The 16,596-nt window shown below is 40.7% G+C and overlaps 2 protein-coding genes across 4 annotated transcripts; one reads left to right on the top strand and one right to left on the bottom strand.

Moving 5' to 3' along the window:
- Window positions 1-860: 860 nt before the first annotated feature.
- BAG5 (BAG cochaperone 5) lies at window positions 861-6,551 on the bottom strand. Of its 2 annotated transcripts, none has more exons than XM_082057911.1 (2): window positions 6,421-6,551; window positions 861-5,529 (listed from the first exon to the last, which is right to left on the bottom strand). In XM_082057911.1, exon 2 carries the CDS (start codon window positions 5,499-5,501, stop codon window positions 4,149-4,151), a length of 1,353 nt encoding a protein of 450 aa, XP_081914037.1. In that variant the 5' UTR covers window positions 5,502-5,529; window positions 6,421-6,551; the 3' UTR covers window positions 861-4,148. The 2 variants fall into 2 exon arrangements, with proteins under 2 accessions (XP_081914037.1, XP_081914038.1); XM_082057912.1 differs by having other exon boundaries at window positions 6,416-6,526.
- COA8 (cytochrome c oxidase assembly factor 8) lies at window positions 6,499-15,963 on the top strand. 2 transcript variants are annotated; one of them, XM_082057920.1, is made up of 5 exons: window positions 6,499-6,748; window positions 7,872-8,069; window positions 9,654-9,717; window positions 11,697-11,787; window positions 14,367-15,963. In XM_082057920.1, exons 1-5 carry the CDS (start codon window positions 6,635-6,637, stop codon window positions 14,470-14,472), a joined length of 573 nt encoding a protein of 190 aa, XP_081914046.1. In that variant the 5' UTR covers window positions 6,499-6,634; the 3' UTR covers window positions 14,473-15,963. The 2 variants fall into 2 exon arrangements, with proteins under 2 accessions (XP_081914046.1, XP_081914047.1); XM_082057921.1 differs by lacking the exon at window positions 14,367-15,963 and adding an exon at window positions 13,941-14,360 and having other exon boundaries at window positions 6,605-6,748.
- The last annotated feature ends 633 nt before the right edge of the window (window positions 15,964-16,596 follow it).

The following is a 16,596-nucleotide window of genomic DNA, read 5'->3' as shown; positions in this document are numbered from 1 at the left end:
GTGCTTTTTATTGCATGAACACTTTCTGTGTAACACAGAAGAGCACTTGAAAGCAACTGTTTTATCTTCTGCATGTGATTCATCTGTATTGCCTGCATCATATCCTATTACTAAAGCAGCAAATTCCTACTTGTCTGTAGGAGCCGATGATGCCACCTTCTCTCATTCTTTCTCCTCCAGAAATTTAACTGTGCAGAAAATTCATCTAATGACTTACTGCTACTGAAAATCTTAACATTTGCTCCCTAACCCAAGGCCACATGACCCACCCATTCATTTTGCAGTAGTTCCGGACCACACGAAGCTTTTCTACCTGCCAACTCGACTCACTAAACCCACAGAAAACTCCCTCCTCCATTTTTGTTAAGTTTGTTTTCTCCTGTTTCATTGGATTAAATCAGCTCATAGGAGCTGGTGAAGCAGCACAAACTGCACAAAGCCAGCGGCTTTCTGGGCAGAAATAGAGTTTCTGATTTCCGTCAGCAGTGAGCTGCTAACTTGGCTGACTGCATCTTGAGAAAACATACCGAGCCATCAAAACAATCATGTGAACATGCCTCATCCACACAGTTTAAAACCAGATTAGCTTAACTCCTACTAAAGGTTCTTCAATCCCTGTTGACTTTGCACAGGAAGAAACCTCACACCTTCAGTTTTGCAAGCTCATCTGTTAAGGCAGCATCCTTCAGCCAAAAAGTGGCAAGATCTTAAAATATCCATTAGCATTTTTGCAGTGATCACCCACCTGAAGCCCAGGAGCAGGCAAAGCTATTGCTAAAGACAGATGTAATGATGTTAATGCGAGGGAATGAAAGTAGAGACAACCAAAAGGCATCAGATTTTGCAAGTAGAGGCAGGAGTAGTTTCCACACAAAGAACTTTATTGTCATAAAAACAGCAGTGAAAAAGCAAACTTTTAAAGGAGAGAGAAAAAATAAAAAGAAGAGAGCTATATGTCTATACATTTAATAAAAACACTTTTTCTAAGACAGATGTCATTTACATTCTGATAACTCACATTCAAAAATAAATAGAGAAAGGCAGCAGGGCATAACATTCAAATTAAAATCTAGTAAAACGTGGTAATGTATTTGTATTAATAATCTATAATATAACACAGCAATATTTAATCTTGAATTTGTATTTACAAACAACAGATCCTACACAGCAACTAATCAAGATATATACACCATTAGGAGCACATACACTAATTTCTGTTAAACTGAAAAAGTAGGAACCATACTTAACAAAAATTTCCTCCAAACTGATAACACAGAAAAAACACTTTGAGTGTTAAACAACAAAAATAAACACTGAAAGAACTAAAGAAAACTAGTTTAAAATGAAAAACAATTAACATATAGGAATCACGATGTAGGGTTACCTCTCCTCCAAATATGCAATCATTTATTTTGCTCTAAGGTAGATTATACAGCACAAAGTTGTTATATTTCAGTATAGTACTAAACTGAAAGCTTTTGCAATTTGGTCCATTTACATTTTGCTGATTATTTTAGCCTGCCATACCAGAAAGAAAAGTTGTGTTCCTCAATCTTTGGATATAAAAACCAGAGAAATTACATTCTTCAGCACAAAAGCAAGATTTTGAGAAATCTGTGCATTATTCTTTTGGTTAAGCATATTGAGTTTATTATTTTCGTTCATGCAAAAACTATGAATTAATCACATTCCAGATGAGGATTTTACCATAAAATCTAAATAGTCAATTTATTAGATTACAGAACAATGGAAAAAAGCTTAATCCACATAATATCTTGCTACTGAACTCAGTCAAAATTACACTAACCTTACACATTTGCCTTCTTAGAGACACAGGCATAACAATTCATTCAGAAAAGCTAAAAGACATAGAAATTTAAAATAGAACAGATCTGAAAACTATACTTACTCATTTTTATGTAAGAGGTTCAAACATTTATTAAGCTATACATAACCTCCAAAGAACACGGACACTAAATTGTTAAAGCAATCTACAAGTAACCACTGCAGACCTGACAGTAATACTAAAGAAAAATGAATAATATCATTACGCTATCTAATTCTTATATTTCCTAAAAATGAAAGTGCAAATCAGAAGTTGCGGTTTAATCACGTAGAAAGCTTGAAATGAGTAAAATAATCCAGGTGTATAACATTATTAATATTCTGTGTTAGCCACATAATATATAAATAGAGATCGGAATTTTAACTAGGGGAATTTTTTTTTGAGGTACAGGGAGCTAAATTCACAGGGCTGTATCTCTGAAGGAGCAGAGAGAATCCTCCAACAAACACTCTGTCATTGCCAAACTCTGCCTTAGGCACTGCACTTAGTTGAAAAAACAGATCATACTTGGCAAGTAAAATCATAAAGCAATCACCAGTATGATCACAAACAAAATATATTCACACTCTGAAGGTATGCAGCTTTCCATCAACATCTCGCAGCATGTTACAGAGCAAACATATTATCTCCCTCTCATAGCAACAGGTACAGAAGACCTGCCCAAAGCTCCCCATCTCCACCTCAATTCATTTGTTTTTAAGCAGAATCCGTATTTCCCAAATTCGATACTCATTCTCAGGACTCTATAGAACAACTGTCACCTATCGTATTATGTTAATTTGACCTATAGTATAGTAGAATTATATACATGTAAGAAATCCATTTTGCAAAGATTACAAATGTATCAAGCTGCCAGTAAACAGTTCCTGTATCTACATATGATGGTGCAAGTTAGCGGTGTCATAAAGGCACTTGTCTCTCACAGACAGTATTGTCTTCTCTCATGACTCAAAAATAGATCTAAAAATATTTATTTTAACATCTGAAATGGTTTTTACTCCTTAAAGTGGTGCAAATCATCATCTATAGAACAATAATTCATTAACTCGATGTGAAAGAGCTAAGTGTAAATTATCTGTAATTAAATATATTTATAATTAATTCCTTTTAATGCCATGCTTCAAAAAAATGCCAAAAAACATGCTATAGTAGAAATGTGATTGGCACTAGCAGCCACAAATAAAAAGGTAGGTGCATATGATAGTATAAGAAAGCTTATTTACGAAGTAACTAAAACAATTAAGTGAGCTGCAAGGAGACATTTGCCACGAGTCTTTTACAAGACATGCTTGAAGCCGCACCTGACCAGTATGAAATAGGTAACACAATTTACATCATTAGGGACAACTTTATAGCTAGCTACCTAATTTTACAAAAATAATTCCAAAATGCTCATTCACTTCAAAGTGAATTCTGTTTCTGTTTTCAACAGATGTGAAAAGACACGTCAAAACCAGATCTAGCAGCAGAGTTTAGAAAGACACCTGAGCAGCCACTGAATAAAGTTCGGTGCAGTTTTCAGGGGTTTATGGATGGCAGTGTGAAATCCTCAAAATCCCACTTATCTGGTCAGTATATATGTACAGATTTTCCTCTCCAAGTCTCAGTATCTTAAAGCAGTAATTTGAAAGAGGTTCCACCAACAGGAGACCTGTTTTTACAAATCAGAGGGCTCAGGTATTACAAAAAGTAGACATAATTAGCTTTGCCCATGTAAACGCTAATTTGCAGTTGGCATTATAGCTCCATTAACTGAGAAATCTAAGAAAGGTGCGACGGGTGGAATAAATCAAGCACAACCCAAAAGCCAACAGGTTTCTGCCCTTAATACTCTTTGTCATAACAGCACATTAAGAGTATATCCAGACTGCTATGAAGTTGCTGGATGAAGCCTCATGCCTGAATACTAATTTTCACATCCAGTCTTCTTTGAATAGTTTCACCAGTGCCATACCACAAGAGTCTGCATATTTGAAAAATCTGCATTCACTGAACATTGCACAAGGTTATTAAAACAAAAACGGAAAAAAAAAAAAGGCCATTTGATCAAGTATTAAGCTATTCCTTCAGAGAATCACACTTCTTCGCTTATAGCAATGACCAGAATTGCTGACGGCGTACTGACAGTTGCCATGGCAAGTGGGTAACTGCGTGGGACAGCAGACATATAGCCAAGTCAACTGCTTATGCAATCTCTGTGATTTAAGCAAGCACAAAACACACCACTTTTATTATGTGCTGCCAATGATCTGCATAAAATGCCAAAGGAAAAAATGTTCTTCCGTGTTAGGCCATGGCTGTTTCAGTATTCCCATTCATCTGTTTTCATGTCCAGGTAGTAAAGAATATTCTGCGCAAGCTTCACCGACTGCTTTCTGGCAGCCTTACACCGCTCATCTCCTTGTGGATCAACAGCATCAAGTGCTAAAAGTTGCTTCGTGAGAAGTTCTTCCAATCTCATGTAATTTTTATCTGTTCTGTTTCCATCAAATGAAATCACCTCCTGCTGAATCTGAGACAAGTTTCCAAGAACAGTCCAAACTGCTTTAAGAGACTGATGTTCAGCAGCAGTTTTCTCAGGATACATTTGCCTTTTTTCAAGTGCTTCCTTCAAATCAATATATGTTATAAGAGCTTGAACTTCTATCACTGCTCTTCTCCTGGCTTCTCTAATACAGGGGTTTTTTCCTAGACTCACCTCATCCAAGTGAGCAATTAATCCCTGCAATTCTGCTTTGGACCCCAAATACAAATCAGAAGCATTCTCTGTTTTTAAAAGTAAAGAATTAACTTCCTTCATTTTCTTGCGGATCTCTTCTATTTTTAGAATGGACTGATTTTGTGCCAAATCATAAGCGTGAGTAGAATTTGCTTCTTCTTCCAAGTCCAGGTACTTCTGCAATTTATTGATCTCTTCCACTACTTCCTTTCTGTAATTTCTTATTTCCGTGTGACCACAGACATCTAAAGCATCCAAATCAGCAATGAGGCCTGTGAGCACACAGGACAGATGCCTGCAGGTATCATTACTACTCACTCCCATTAGAAGTGCAATTAGAGTTCCTCTTGCTTTGTTCACATCACACATTACCGAGTTAATTTTGGAGACAGAAGGATGCGCCTCATTAGAGAGTGGCAGGGACAGCTGTTGCTTTACACAGTTTTCTATTATCTCCTGAACAGCACATACTTTTGTAAGAGTGCGGTATCTTGCTTTGCGTAAAGAAACTTTCCCTCCAGTTTTCACCTGGGTGAGCCTCAATACAATGTCCTGAATACCTTCTTCAAATTCGTCACTTATGCAGTTACCCCCTTTGTAAAAAGGTGTAATCTCACGCTCCACAAGTGACTGTGCCTCCTTGAATATAGCCTCTATTTCCAGTCTGCGTGGATGGTTTGCATTTTGTTCCAGTTCCTTCAGCAGCCTCTCCGTTTCCTGGGCAGCTCGCTTTCTGGCTTGCTGAATATCCCCTTTTCCTTCGGTGTCTACAGAATCTATTTCAAAAAGCTGTTTGGTAAGACTCCTTTCTAATTTCTTGTAATCTGGATCAGTAGACAGACCACTGAAGACAACCACTTGCTGTTCGATCTCTTTGACTTCTTTCTGTATTTCCTGCAACCGTTTTATGGAGGGGTGTTGGTTACCCATATCCATTCTCTTCTTTCGTCCAGTTTCAGACAGACTACCAGGAAGTAAGAACAGGTCTCGTGATTAATGAAGTGCCACACAAGCATGTAACACGTTAACAACTTTCACAACATCCTAAAGCACTCTTAGTATTGCAGCTATTTTAAGTATCGCCAGCAATAGGAAAAATAAAATGAAAACAAACCAAAACAACCCCAAAAAAACAACAAACACTTGGCTGATATTTCACAGCCGTTCACCTATCGCGGCACAGCGCTTTCCCGCGCGGGCTGATGCTGTAGTTACCGCACCACCCGCTCTGAGCCTTTACCCACAACCTTCAGCCCTCCATTCCCCACCTGCTCCGCAGCTGAAGGCGACGCACGACAAACCCAGACACCCACGGCCACGGGGAAAAACAGCGGCTAAACGCGACCGCCCCGGGCGGGCACAGCCCCCGGCAGCGCTGCCGCCCCCGCACAGGCCCCGCAGCCGGCGCTCCCCACTCAGCACCCGCCTGCTCCACACAGACACCCCCGGCACCGACTTCTCATCCACCCCGGACATGGGGCCCGACGAAGCGGGGAGGGGACACAACCCCGGGCGGGGGGGGAACGGACACAACCCCGGGCGGGGGGAACCGGACACAACCCCGGGCGGGGGGAACCGGACACAACCCCGGGCGGGGGGAACCGGACACAACCCCGGGCGGGGGGAACCGGACACAACCCCGGGCGGGGGGAACCGGACACAACCCCGGGCGGGGGAGGAACGGACACAACCCCGGGCGGGGGGAACCGGACACAAACCCGGGGGGGGGAGGCGCGTATGCACCTGCCGAGAGACTCGTCCCCACCCGCCTGCCCCCGCTCCCCGAGCAAACCCCCGCTGCGCCCCCGCCCGTAACGCTCCCTCCCGGTCCCCCGCCCTGACCCGGTCACCTCACCCGCCGGCGGCCCCGGCCGAGGGACCCGCTGCCCGGCCCGGCGCTGCGCCTGGGGCCGAGCGGAGGCGAACCCGAGCAGCCCCGCCCCCGGCGGGCGGAGGCGGGAACAACGCGGCCCCTTCCCCAGCACCGCCCCGGCCGCAGCGCTGCGCTCCGGGCGGCCTTGCGTTTGCGACACCGCCGTAAAGCGCCGGTGGCCGGCAGGAGGCGGGCGATGGCGGCGGCGCGGGTGCTGCGGGCGGGCAGCTTGTGCCGCCGCTGCTTCCTCTCGTCTTTCTCAGCCCGCGGCGGCTCCGCGGCTGGGCGCGGGGAGCGGCAGGACAGCGCGGTAAATCCGGGCGGCGGTAGCGGGGAGAGGCAGCTCCTGCGCCCTGGAGCTGGCCTGGCGCGGGGCAGCCCCGGGGTGTCCGCCTGAGGGGAAGCGGGGAGCCGCCCTGGTGCCCCCCTCGGGCGTCGCTGGGCGAGCGTGTCCCGATAAAAGCCTGCGGTTCCCGCCGCCTTTAGTCGTTCGTGTGTTTTCCGCTGTTCTCGGTGTTTGTAAATACCAGGCGGGCCTTCCCGCGCCGCGCGGCCCGGGCGCTGAGGGAAAACGGTTTACAAACGGTTTACAAACGGTTTACAAACGGAGCGGGGAGTCCGGGGCTGCTGGAGCCGGCTCCTCCTAAACCCGGCCTGAACAGTCACACTTGTGCGCCTTCACAAAAACGCACGAAGAAAGCAGGGATTAGGAATGCAGGAAACAATTATTTTGCAAATATAATAAGCTCAGACAGGATCTCTTAGCAAAGCGATTTTTTAAAATAACGATATTGCAACACTGGGTGCTCTACCTAAAGGTAGGCACACGTAATAGACCAAAAAGCCCCTGCTTATATCCCCCCAAAATCCTGGCAGCAATTTCTCTCCCCTCTAACATATTGGTTGGGTACTTCAGGGTTTACAGAATACCCCGATGCTTAGTTTACATACAATACCCTTCACCCTAAATTAATTTGTAAATACAAGTATCAATATGTATACAGGTGTCAGTATATATTCTGGTAAGAGAGTGAGTTTTACATTAAGGATTCATAGTCTGATGTCTCTTGGTCCCTCCCCCCTGCGGGGGTACAGGTCCTCAGTTATGTAAAAACAACAGTTCTTTGTTATATGTTCCTTACAGGGAAGCTTAGATACCTGCCAGTTCCTGCCATCTAATAGTTTAATGAAGTGGAATATCAGTGAAGCAAAAATGAAAAGGTGTTGGAAAAGGTGTCTTCTCTATAGTGCATTTCTAAATTAAAAGTAAATTTTAAATGTTTTCGGTGAGGGTAAATTAACGTGCATAATTTCTGAACTTGTTATGCTTAGATGTTTTAAGGTTGTGTGGGGTTTTGGGATTTATTTCAAGTCGGGATGTTCTTCAAAACTTGCGTAAAACGGTCATGATGAATTCTGTCTGTATTTTGAAGGGTGTGGATTTCAGCCCTCCCCCCCACTCCCGCAGCGACTGGATCGGCCCCCCCGACAAGCACTCCAACCTGCGCCCCATCATCTTCTACGTGCCCCCTGAGGAGTCTCCGCTGGAGCGGCGGCTGCGGGAGGCGCGGCAGGAGGCCCAGGCCTGCAACCAGCGCTTCTGGGCACAGCAGAACCGCGCCTTCCGCCAGGTGAGCCGTGCCCGCGCACCCCAAGTCAGGGGGTTTGCTCTCCGTGAGGCAGCCTTCAGTTCTGCCCACCGTTACTTTCTTTTAACACTCAGGTCTTCTTGGAAAAATTTTTTTTTACATTCGTTCCTTTAAAATGATGTACAAAACTAAAGAGCCTGCATTTTTTATTGCTGTTTAGTTGTGTATCACAGAATCACAGAATGTTAGGCGTTGGAAGGGACCTCGAAAGATCATCCAGTCCAATCCCTCTGCCGGAGCAGGAACACCGAGATCAGGTTACACAGGAAGGCATCCAGGCAGGTTTTGAATGTCTCCAGAGAAGGAGACTCCACAACCTCCTTGGGCAGCCTGTTCCAGTGCTCTGTCACCCTCACCATGAAGAAGTTTCTTCTCAAATTTAAATGGAACCTTCTGTGTTCCAGTTTATACCCATTGCCCTTTGTCTTGTCATTGGTTGTCACTGAGAAGAGCCTGGCTCCATCCTCCTGACACTCACCCTTTACATATTTATAAACATGAATGAGGTCGTCCCTCAGTCTCCTCCAAGCTAAAGAGCCCCAGCTCCCTCAGCCTTTCCTCATAAGGGCGATGCTCCACTGCCTTCATCATCTTTGTTGCCCTGCGCTGGACTCTCTCCAGCAGTTCCATGTGCTTCCTGAACTGAGGGGCCCAGAACTGGACACAATATTCCAGATGCGGTCTCAACCAGGGCAGAGCAGAGGGGGAGGAGAACCTCTCTTGACCTATAATTATATTTACTTTTTCGTTTTCTCATCTTGTACTGAAAGTTTTAGCCGCCCTATATATAAGACCTGTCTGTGACTAGAACAGCTGTTGAAAATGATTGTGCAGCTTTTCTTGCTCTGTAGTGAGAGAAATTAGGTGTAATCAGCAAGGGTAAATGAGGTACATGCCCTGTTGCACTGGCAGTGCACCCCAACAAGGCTAAAATGGGGACTTTTCAGTCATGGTCTGTCATCTTTCCTGACTGCAGCATTGGTTAGGAGACACTGAATTTTGTTGGAAGAATAATAGTGGTTCAGTAATTCACCATCATTTGTGATGATCTTTGATCATCATATCCTCCCAAATCTTGCAAAGATCTCGGAGAACATGAGGCTTGTTTTTTAATTCCATAGAACTGGTTTTTTTTAAAGTTTGATGAACTTATGTACAGATTATTCTGTTTCCATCTAAGTAATTGCAGTTTTTTTAAGGCTGCATGTTTTCTATATGCTCAAATTCTCAGTTATACAATGTAGTGGATCTTCACTGTTTGCCTTCTAAACTAACATTCGGATGCTGTCAAACAATGCTGAAGCTCAGCTGTAACTATATATGTTTTATATGGTCCAGTAGAACACTTGCATGAATTAATTGATGTGTGCAAGTAGCAGGATCTAAGTAACAAAGTTTACCAGTTTAACTAGATTCAGGAAAACATTTGGTTGGCATTTCCATGTTTAATTAGGATTGCTTGTTATTTCAGAGAGTGTTAAGCACTATACTGCTATGTGATTAAAAACAATGGTTAACTTCAAGGACTGAGTACATCAGAATCTAATGTAGAAAAACATGTTTTAGGAAAAAGAAGAATTTATTTATTCAAGACTGAAAGCCAAGGGTCTGGAAATAAGAGATGACACAGGTTAGTGAGATCTTTGTTTATAGCTTAGGATGCATTCTGAATTCTGTTTAACTTCGAATTTTGTTAGTTTGTGCTCTTTGTGTTCTGTCACAAGTAAATCTTGAGGGCAGGATTTAAAAGGAAGAGAGGAGCTCTTCAGAGATGTGCATGTGGGGGTCACATCATGTGTTCTTGCCCTAATTCCTTCCCAGGAGCTGGAGGCAATGTGCTGAAATCCTAGCCAGGTAATATAATCCTTCTGTAGTCTAAAGAGGAAGGGGCTTCTTCCTTTCACACCTCCCATCCCAGTGAGCTGGCTGAGCTAAACATATAGAGCGTTTGCCTCAAGTGCATGTTATGGTTGCATGGATAAATTCACACTCTTGGGCTTCAAGTCCATAGTGTATACAACAAATACACTATATTTCCTTGAGGGAGAATAAGATGGCTTTGAAGGAGACAGCAGCTGCTGTCTGCCTGAGCACCGTTGCTGTCAAATATTTGCTTCTAATTCATTATATGAAACTGAAAAGAAGCTGCCTTTGTAATAATAGTGAATTGGCCATTGTTGAACATTTTGTTCATAGACTAACAATCTATTTAAGTTTAGTAAAGCATCTGATCTGACATTCTGTATATCACAGACCGTTATTTTTCTCTTCTGTTTGTATCCTGGTGGTCAGTGTGTGGTTGAGAAATAATTTTAATTAAGTTTTGTGTTTAGAAAATGTTTCTTTTATATTGCCATTTTGATTTTGGTTTGGGGTTGTTTTGTTTTTATATCCTAGAAGTAAAAGAGAAAATAGTAAGCATGTACATCCCTTAGAGATAAAATTATATTGGTTGCATGTGTTGGATTAATTCTGTTCTATAATACAGCTGTGTATATATATAAATAAGAGTAATAACTATATATATGAACAGTTGGAACAAAACTTTTTAATATAAGTGAATCTATGATCAGTTCTGCTGATACCAGTATCAAGAAACAAATTAACTATAGGTGTAAAGTAGGCAGCCTTCAAATAGTTTTAGACTGAATTTATCACATAGTATGTTAATCCATTGTAATGTACTAGATTTGTAAATAATGGCAAATAAAACTGATCAATAATTTATAGTTTTGTGATCAGTCTCAGGAGCTTTAAAATGCATTTTGGAACACCAGCAAGTTGAATATCACAGTTCCATCTCCCTCATCATATCCATGTCCCCTGGGGCATTCAAAGTTGACCCTCATTTTAGAAACACTGAAAATGCCAGAAAGTTTGTATATGAATTATCTGGTAGAGTTGAGAATATTCGCTGGTTCTCAGGCTTCTACCTCTGTGCTGTAGCCACAGGTTTTCCTTTCAAGTTCTGTGGAGGGAACCCATTTCCTCTTATATTCCGCTTACGAGAGTGGAGTATTCAGAGTCATCTCTTGTACTCATTTCTTCACAAAATAATTGTTTACTACATTGTTCATAAATCTGATAGGACATATACTCTTTGGTATAAGTTACTTGAAATTAATCAACAGCAACAGAAAATAAATATATGTCTGAAAACATGAAGTCAGCCATGGGTAGTGTTCTTTCTATATTTATTGGCTTGCTTTATGGGGGTAATTTAAGTTACTAAGTGCTCTTACTGGCACTGTTGAGACTTCAGCCCTGTGAGAGATTAATTTTACTCAAAGGACAGATACTCCTACACCTATGGACTTTTTCATCAGGGTCCATTAGTTCCCTAAATAATCTAGGACCTGATAAACATCATCACTTTCACAAATAATAAGGGCTTAAGAGTTACGCCAGCTTCAAGATTATCAGTACTTTTAACCTGCTGAGCTCCATAGATAAGTTTCAAAAAGCTGGAAGAGAAAAGCGTGTTAAATTGTTCAAGCTTACACAGGAAGCTCATAGGAGCAAGGAGTCAGACCTTGCTCTCCAGCATCTGAACCCGGTGTTTGAATCCAAAGATTATCTTGACATTGTTATGCCAAAACTTATTTGCAGGGAAAAAAGCAACACTGAATGCAGAAGAAATGGCTGATTTTTACAAGGACTTTCTAAGTAAAAATTTTAGAAAGCATATGCAGTATAACAGGTAGGTAGAAGGTATTTATATTGACTATTATACATCAGATTCAAAAAGTAAACTTTTTTCCATAATTGGTAAAACAGAAATTATCATTTTAGAAAATGATTTTTTAAAAATGCTATTATTAGCATTAGACATAAATTTGCATTATGATTTGAGTTCTACTGCTTATTGTTTATTGAGTGGGGAGATTAATCTCATGTCTGTGATTCAGAGATAGGAACAGGCATTCCCTTTCTTTCTTTCATGGCGTGAGTCTTTTTATGCTGCTAATTGAAACTGATAAATATGTGACTAAAACAGTTGAAATATCTATACAACAGATTCTAGTTGACTGTTAAATAAGGACTAGTAAATGTTCTTCATCTCAAAGGAAAATTGTTTAATGAGAGTAATATTTAGTATTCTTGTTTTTATTATTTTGCAAGCATTTAGTAAAAAATGAAAGTGATTGGCCTTGAGTTTTAAGGGTGTTTTGTGTGGCAAAGCCTTAGTAAGCTGATCACCTGAAGTCATCTTGTGTAGAACCTCAGCCACAGCTGGGTACTCTGGTATCCACCATGCATCTTCACAACATCTACTGCATTGTGTCAGTGTAACTGCTTGTACAACAACTTAATAAACTGGGCTGGGGATCTGAAACAACTGAAAAAAAAAGACTTGCAAACACACCTTACCTTTTGCACACTTGGCCTGGAAATGAGGGAGGAATGGGGAGCTGGAGGAGGATAGTGCTTAATCCGGTTACAGTAGCGCTGCCCACTGAATATGAAACCACAACTGCAGTTTCTTCTCTGTATTGGATTGAAAGATTATTTGGCTCAAAGGTATCAATTGTTATTGGGTGTAACGCTATTAGTGTAACGCTAGTGAGAATTCTACCATCACCATAACTGATCTGTAACAAATGGTGGTTGAGGGTTCTTTGTATCGTGCATATGCCATAACAGACTATAAGAACAATTTTACTGTGACAAATATTTAAAACAAATATGCACATCTTGTCTTGCCTGTGGGGGACAACAGGTGGGGAAAAAATCACTATAAACCTAAGGAACATCATGAAAAGATGGAAAGTAAATATTTTTAATAGGAGGATTGTACAAATTGTTTATAACTGCTGGGTGAGAAAGCAAATAGTTTATCTTCAAACTGGTCACCAGATGTCATTGTTGCAGTGACCTCAGGATAGTGTCCTGTCTTCATTGATAAGAGTTCAGGCTTTGTGCCTAAACATGACCTTCCTTGTTGCTGCCTTGTAAAATCAGGTGGTGTCAGCTGCATTTTTGTAATTTCAAAGTGGACCTGCGCAGCCCTGAAAGCTGCGGAGCTTTTCACAGGCATTCTGATTTTTAGGGGGCATATTTACAAAAATGTGTTTATGCCATCAGCTGTATGTACTTTTGCAGTGTTGCCAGCTGGCCTGAAAACTGTGGCCGCTGAAGTGTTGGACCTTCTAAAATTTAGTTAAAATTGAAGCAGTGAGTGTGCATAGGCACCATGAATATTTAGGTCAGGGTACTTAGACTGGAAATACAGTCTAGTTTAGGGAAAAAATTCAAGAAGGATATGGGAAATGAGACATGAAGGGTGAAAAGAAACAGTTGCAATGTTAGCATGATATTTTGATTTGACATGACGTTTGAGAGGTTAGCTCAGTGCTGCTTGTCGGTGTGATTTGGGCTGCTATCCTTACTGAAAGGTTAGTATGTCAGGTTTATGTTAAATCTGTACATGCAAGGTTCCCCACAGAGATCTCAAGGGAAGACCTAAATCCTGGTGTTTAATATTCACTGCTAGTTTTACAATAAGCATATTATGTTGCTTCTTGTGCAGAATTTTACAAAAAGGGGGAGGGATCCTTGTTAGAAACTAGAAAGAAATTATATTATTACTTTAGTTTGTAACAGGGGCAAGAACTTGAAGCAAGTTCTCAGAGGCTAAAAAGGGCTGATGTAGACTATCCTACCTATATATTGAATCTGTTCCAGAAGTCAGGCACACTTCATAAGCCTATTTAAAGATATAAAGACTAACTTTGGCAATATTGAAGGCGTCACCTTTAAAAGGTACTGCATTAGAAAGATAATGTTTCCTGTATTGGGTTATACAATTAGTCTTTGAAGTGTGATTTTATTTTTTTTTTCCCACCCTTATAGGTGACCAGCTATGCCCTTTCCAACACACGCATCTTCATACATGCACAAACAAATCTTACCTGTAGAGAGCACTGGCAGGAAATTCTTCTAGATAGCTTTACTTCTGAAACATGAGATATGGTTACAATTATTTTATCTTACCTGATATCACATACAGTTGGTCATAAAACTACACATCTCTATCTTTTTTACAGTTAAGCTCTCAATGGTTGTAGCCCTGTAGCCCACATGTAACCTGTTCATGGATGTGGATATTCACATGACCTTTTCATAGGTTATTTAACTCTAATTTAACAAAGACTGGAAAATGCAGGTTATGACTGAACTGTCATTTGTTAGTGCCAAAGGATATTTTAATATAATCATGTTATCTTTCTCCTGTTCTTGTTCTGTGTGCTGATGATTTTCCTGGCTTTGGAATCCTAGAGATTGGTATAAACGTAACTTTACTATCATATTCCTCATGGGACAAGTAGCACTGGTGAGAGCTCTGAGGTGGCTTCGTTGGAAAAAGAAAAATGTTGGAAATTAGTGGTCACAGCTCCATGAAGAATGCAACACTGGCTAGGCCTGCTGTAAACTCATTTATAGTGATGTTCAGAATCTGAAGGACTAATGTAATAATTGCTTGAATCTGTTTGTTGAACTATGTAAATAAAAGTTGACATTGGTCTTAATTTATAATCACTATGTAGATTTCCTTTATCTTTTATTCCAAGAATATCTAAAATATTTCCCAGTCAAAACATAAGTGAAAAAACTCTCAGAAGATGTTCCTCGTTTACATTAAATGGGATGGATCACAACTGGCACATTTTTACCAGAATGATAGCTCCTAAAGAACATGCAAATCAGTATGTTGTACATGAACTCAGGTCAGAGAATGATGTCTCCACCAACCATATTATTAGTATGTAAAGACAAAAATGCCTCATTTTGCAGCAGTTGTCTGTCTGGGGTAGTAGCTGTCCGCAAATAATACAACATGCTTGAAGGAACAAGTATAATTTGTGAGTATATACACAATAAATTTAGAATAATCCTCTTTTCAGTGTGCTTATTTCTTATTTTTAATGACGATTAAGATATTTCATATAAATGACTAGTGCAATAGGATCTTAGATATTTTTGGTTTAGTTAAAATAAACATGCCCCCCTTAGACAAGAGTTCCTGTAACCTATGATTGGTAAAGATTTTAGTTGTTGAGCAATAAATCGGATGCATTGCCAGTCACATGATCTTGGTAGAAAAGGAAACGTACACTTGGGTGTATGGAGGAGAACAACATTAGTACTAATTCATACTGCTTTCTACTGCATCAGTTCTTTCAAAAAACGTGCTATTCTCACCAGTTTTTGTGAGGCACTTGAAAGAAGTTGCTTGAGGGGGATTTTTCTGGCCTCAAGGTATGTAAAGGTTGGTTTACATGAAGTCTTGAAATGTTATGCCATGTATCCATAATTTAAAAGAAGTTCCATTCCTTGGCATGTTCTCCCTGTCCATTTATACAGTGAGACGATTTTTTTATATATATATACAGTACCTCCTAAGAGGATTCTGTTAGAAATAATGTATGTTGTCAAATGAAGTGTGTTTTCCTAAAGCTATGCTGCAGGGAAGGTTCTTTTGGAAATGTCAGCTCAGTAGCCATTGACCTCTTTGTCTTATTTGAACATGATGTGATTTATTCACAGGCTTTTTCAGCTGGAGCAGAAGGAGGTTTGTCAGTATTGACTTTGCAAGATGAAATAAATTTTAATGGTATAGTAGTGGATCACACTGTTTCTTACAATTATGACACCATCATTGGGGCTAAAACAGTCACTGAACTGTGGTTTTAGCTGTTGTGTTATTAGTAAATGAAAACAGTCGTTAGTAGCATTAGCTGAGTTGATAACCAACACTTGGAGGAAAATATTATTTGTGAATGTTATTTACTGCATCAGTACTATAAAAAGTACATATTTATTTAAAAGTTACAAAATGCCATATTTCTTTAGGAAAATAAATTTTTGAAATTGTGTGCTGTGGTTATGTAAGGTAATTTTTTGGGGCTTTACAGTAAATCATATCTTGCAGCATATAAGCTTTGACCACAATGCAAACGCACCCTTTTAATAAATAGTTCCATTGTAAAAAAATGAGTGGATAATATAAGAAAATATCCCTGAAGGGCAGAGACCAGAACCCCAATGGACTGGTGGTTGATCGCCGTGTGTTCCGACAGCCTGTGCATCAGATCCCTAAGGTAGGGCCACATACACTTTAAGTGGGCAGAGGGCAATCAAAAGAAGCATTTTCCTCTTCTGAGCTGCCCACTTTTATTAACACAGGCATTTTTGTGTCTGCTTGCTGAACCAGATCAGGGAATTGATTCACTACCAGAACTAATCCAAAGGAAAAAAAAAGTGTTATATGTCAGTTGAATTAATATGTCTCATCATGCAGATACAACAAGCGTTCCACTGTTGGCGTGGGGGAGATGTAGGAATTCGGATGGAGGGTTTGGATTGTGCTTCAGCCCAGTCACAGTTCATACAGTTTTCTGAATGTGCAATTTTAGTGTTGATCACACAAAACCAGTTAATCAGGATATGATGGATCATGCCAGGATTCAGCCCTTAGCTGCTTGTAAGTGAAGTTTTTGTCTTTACG

Source organism: Streptopelia decaocto, assembly GCF_964273445.1.
Source record: "Streptopelia decaocto genome assembly, chromosome: 7".
Lineage (NCBI taxonomy): Eukaryota > Metazoa > Chordata > Aves > Columbiformes > Columbidae > Streptopelia > Streptopelia decaocto.
This window is presented reverse-complemented; position numbering and strand designations above follow the sequence as displayed.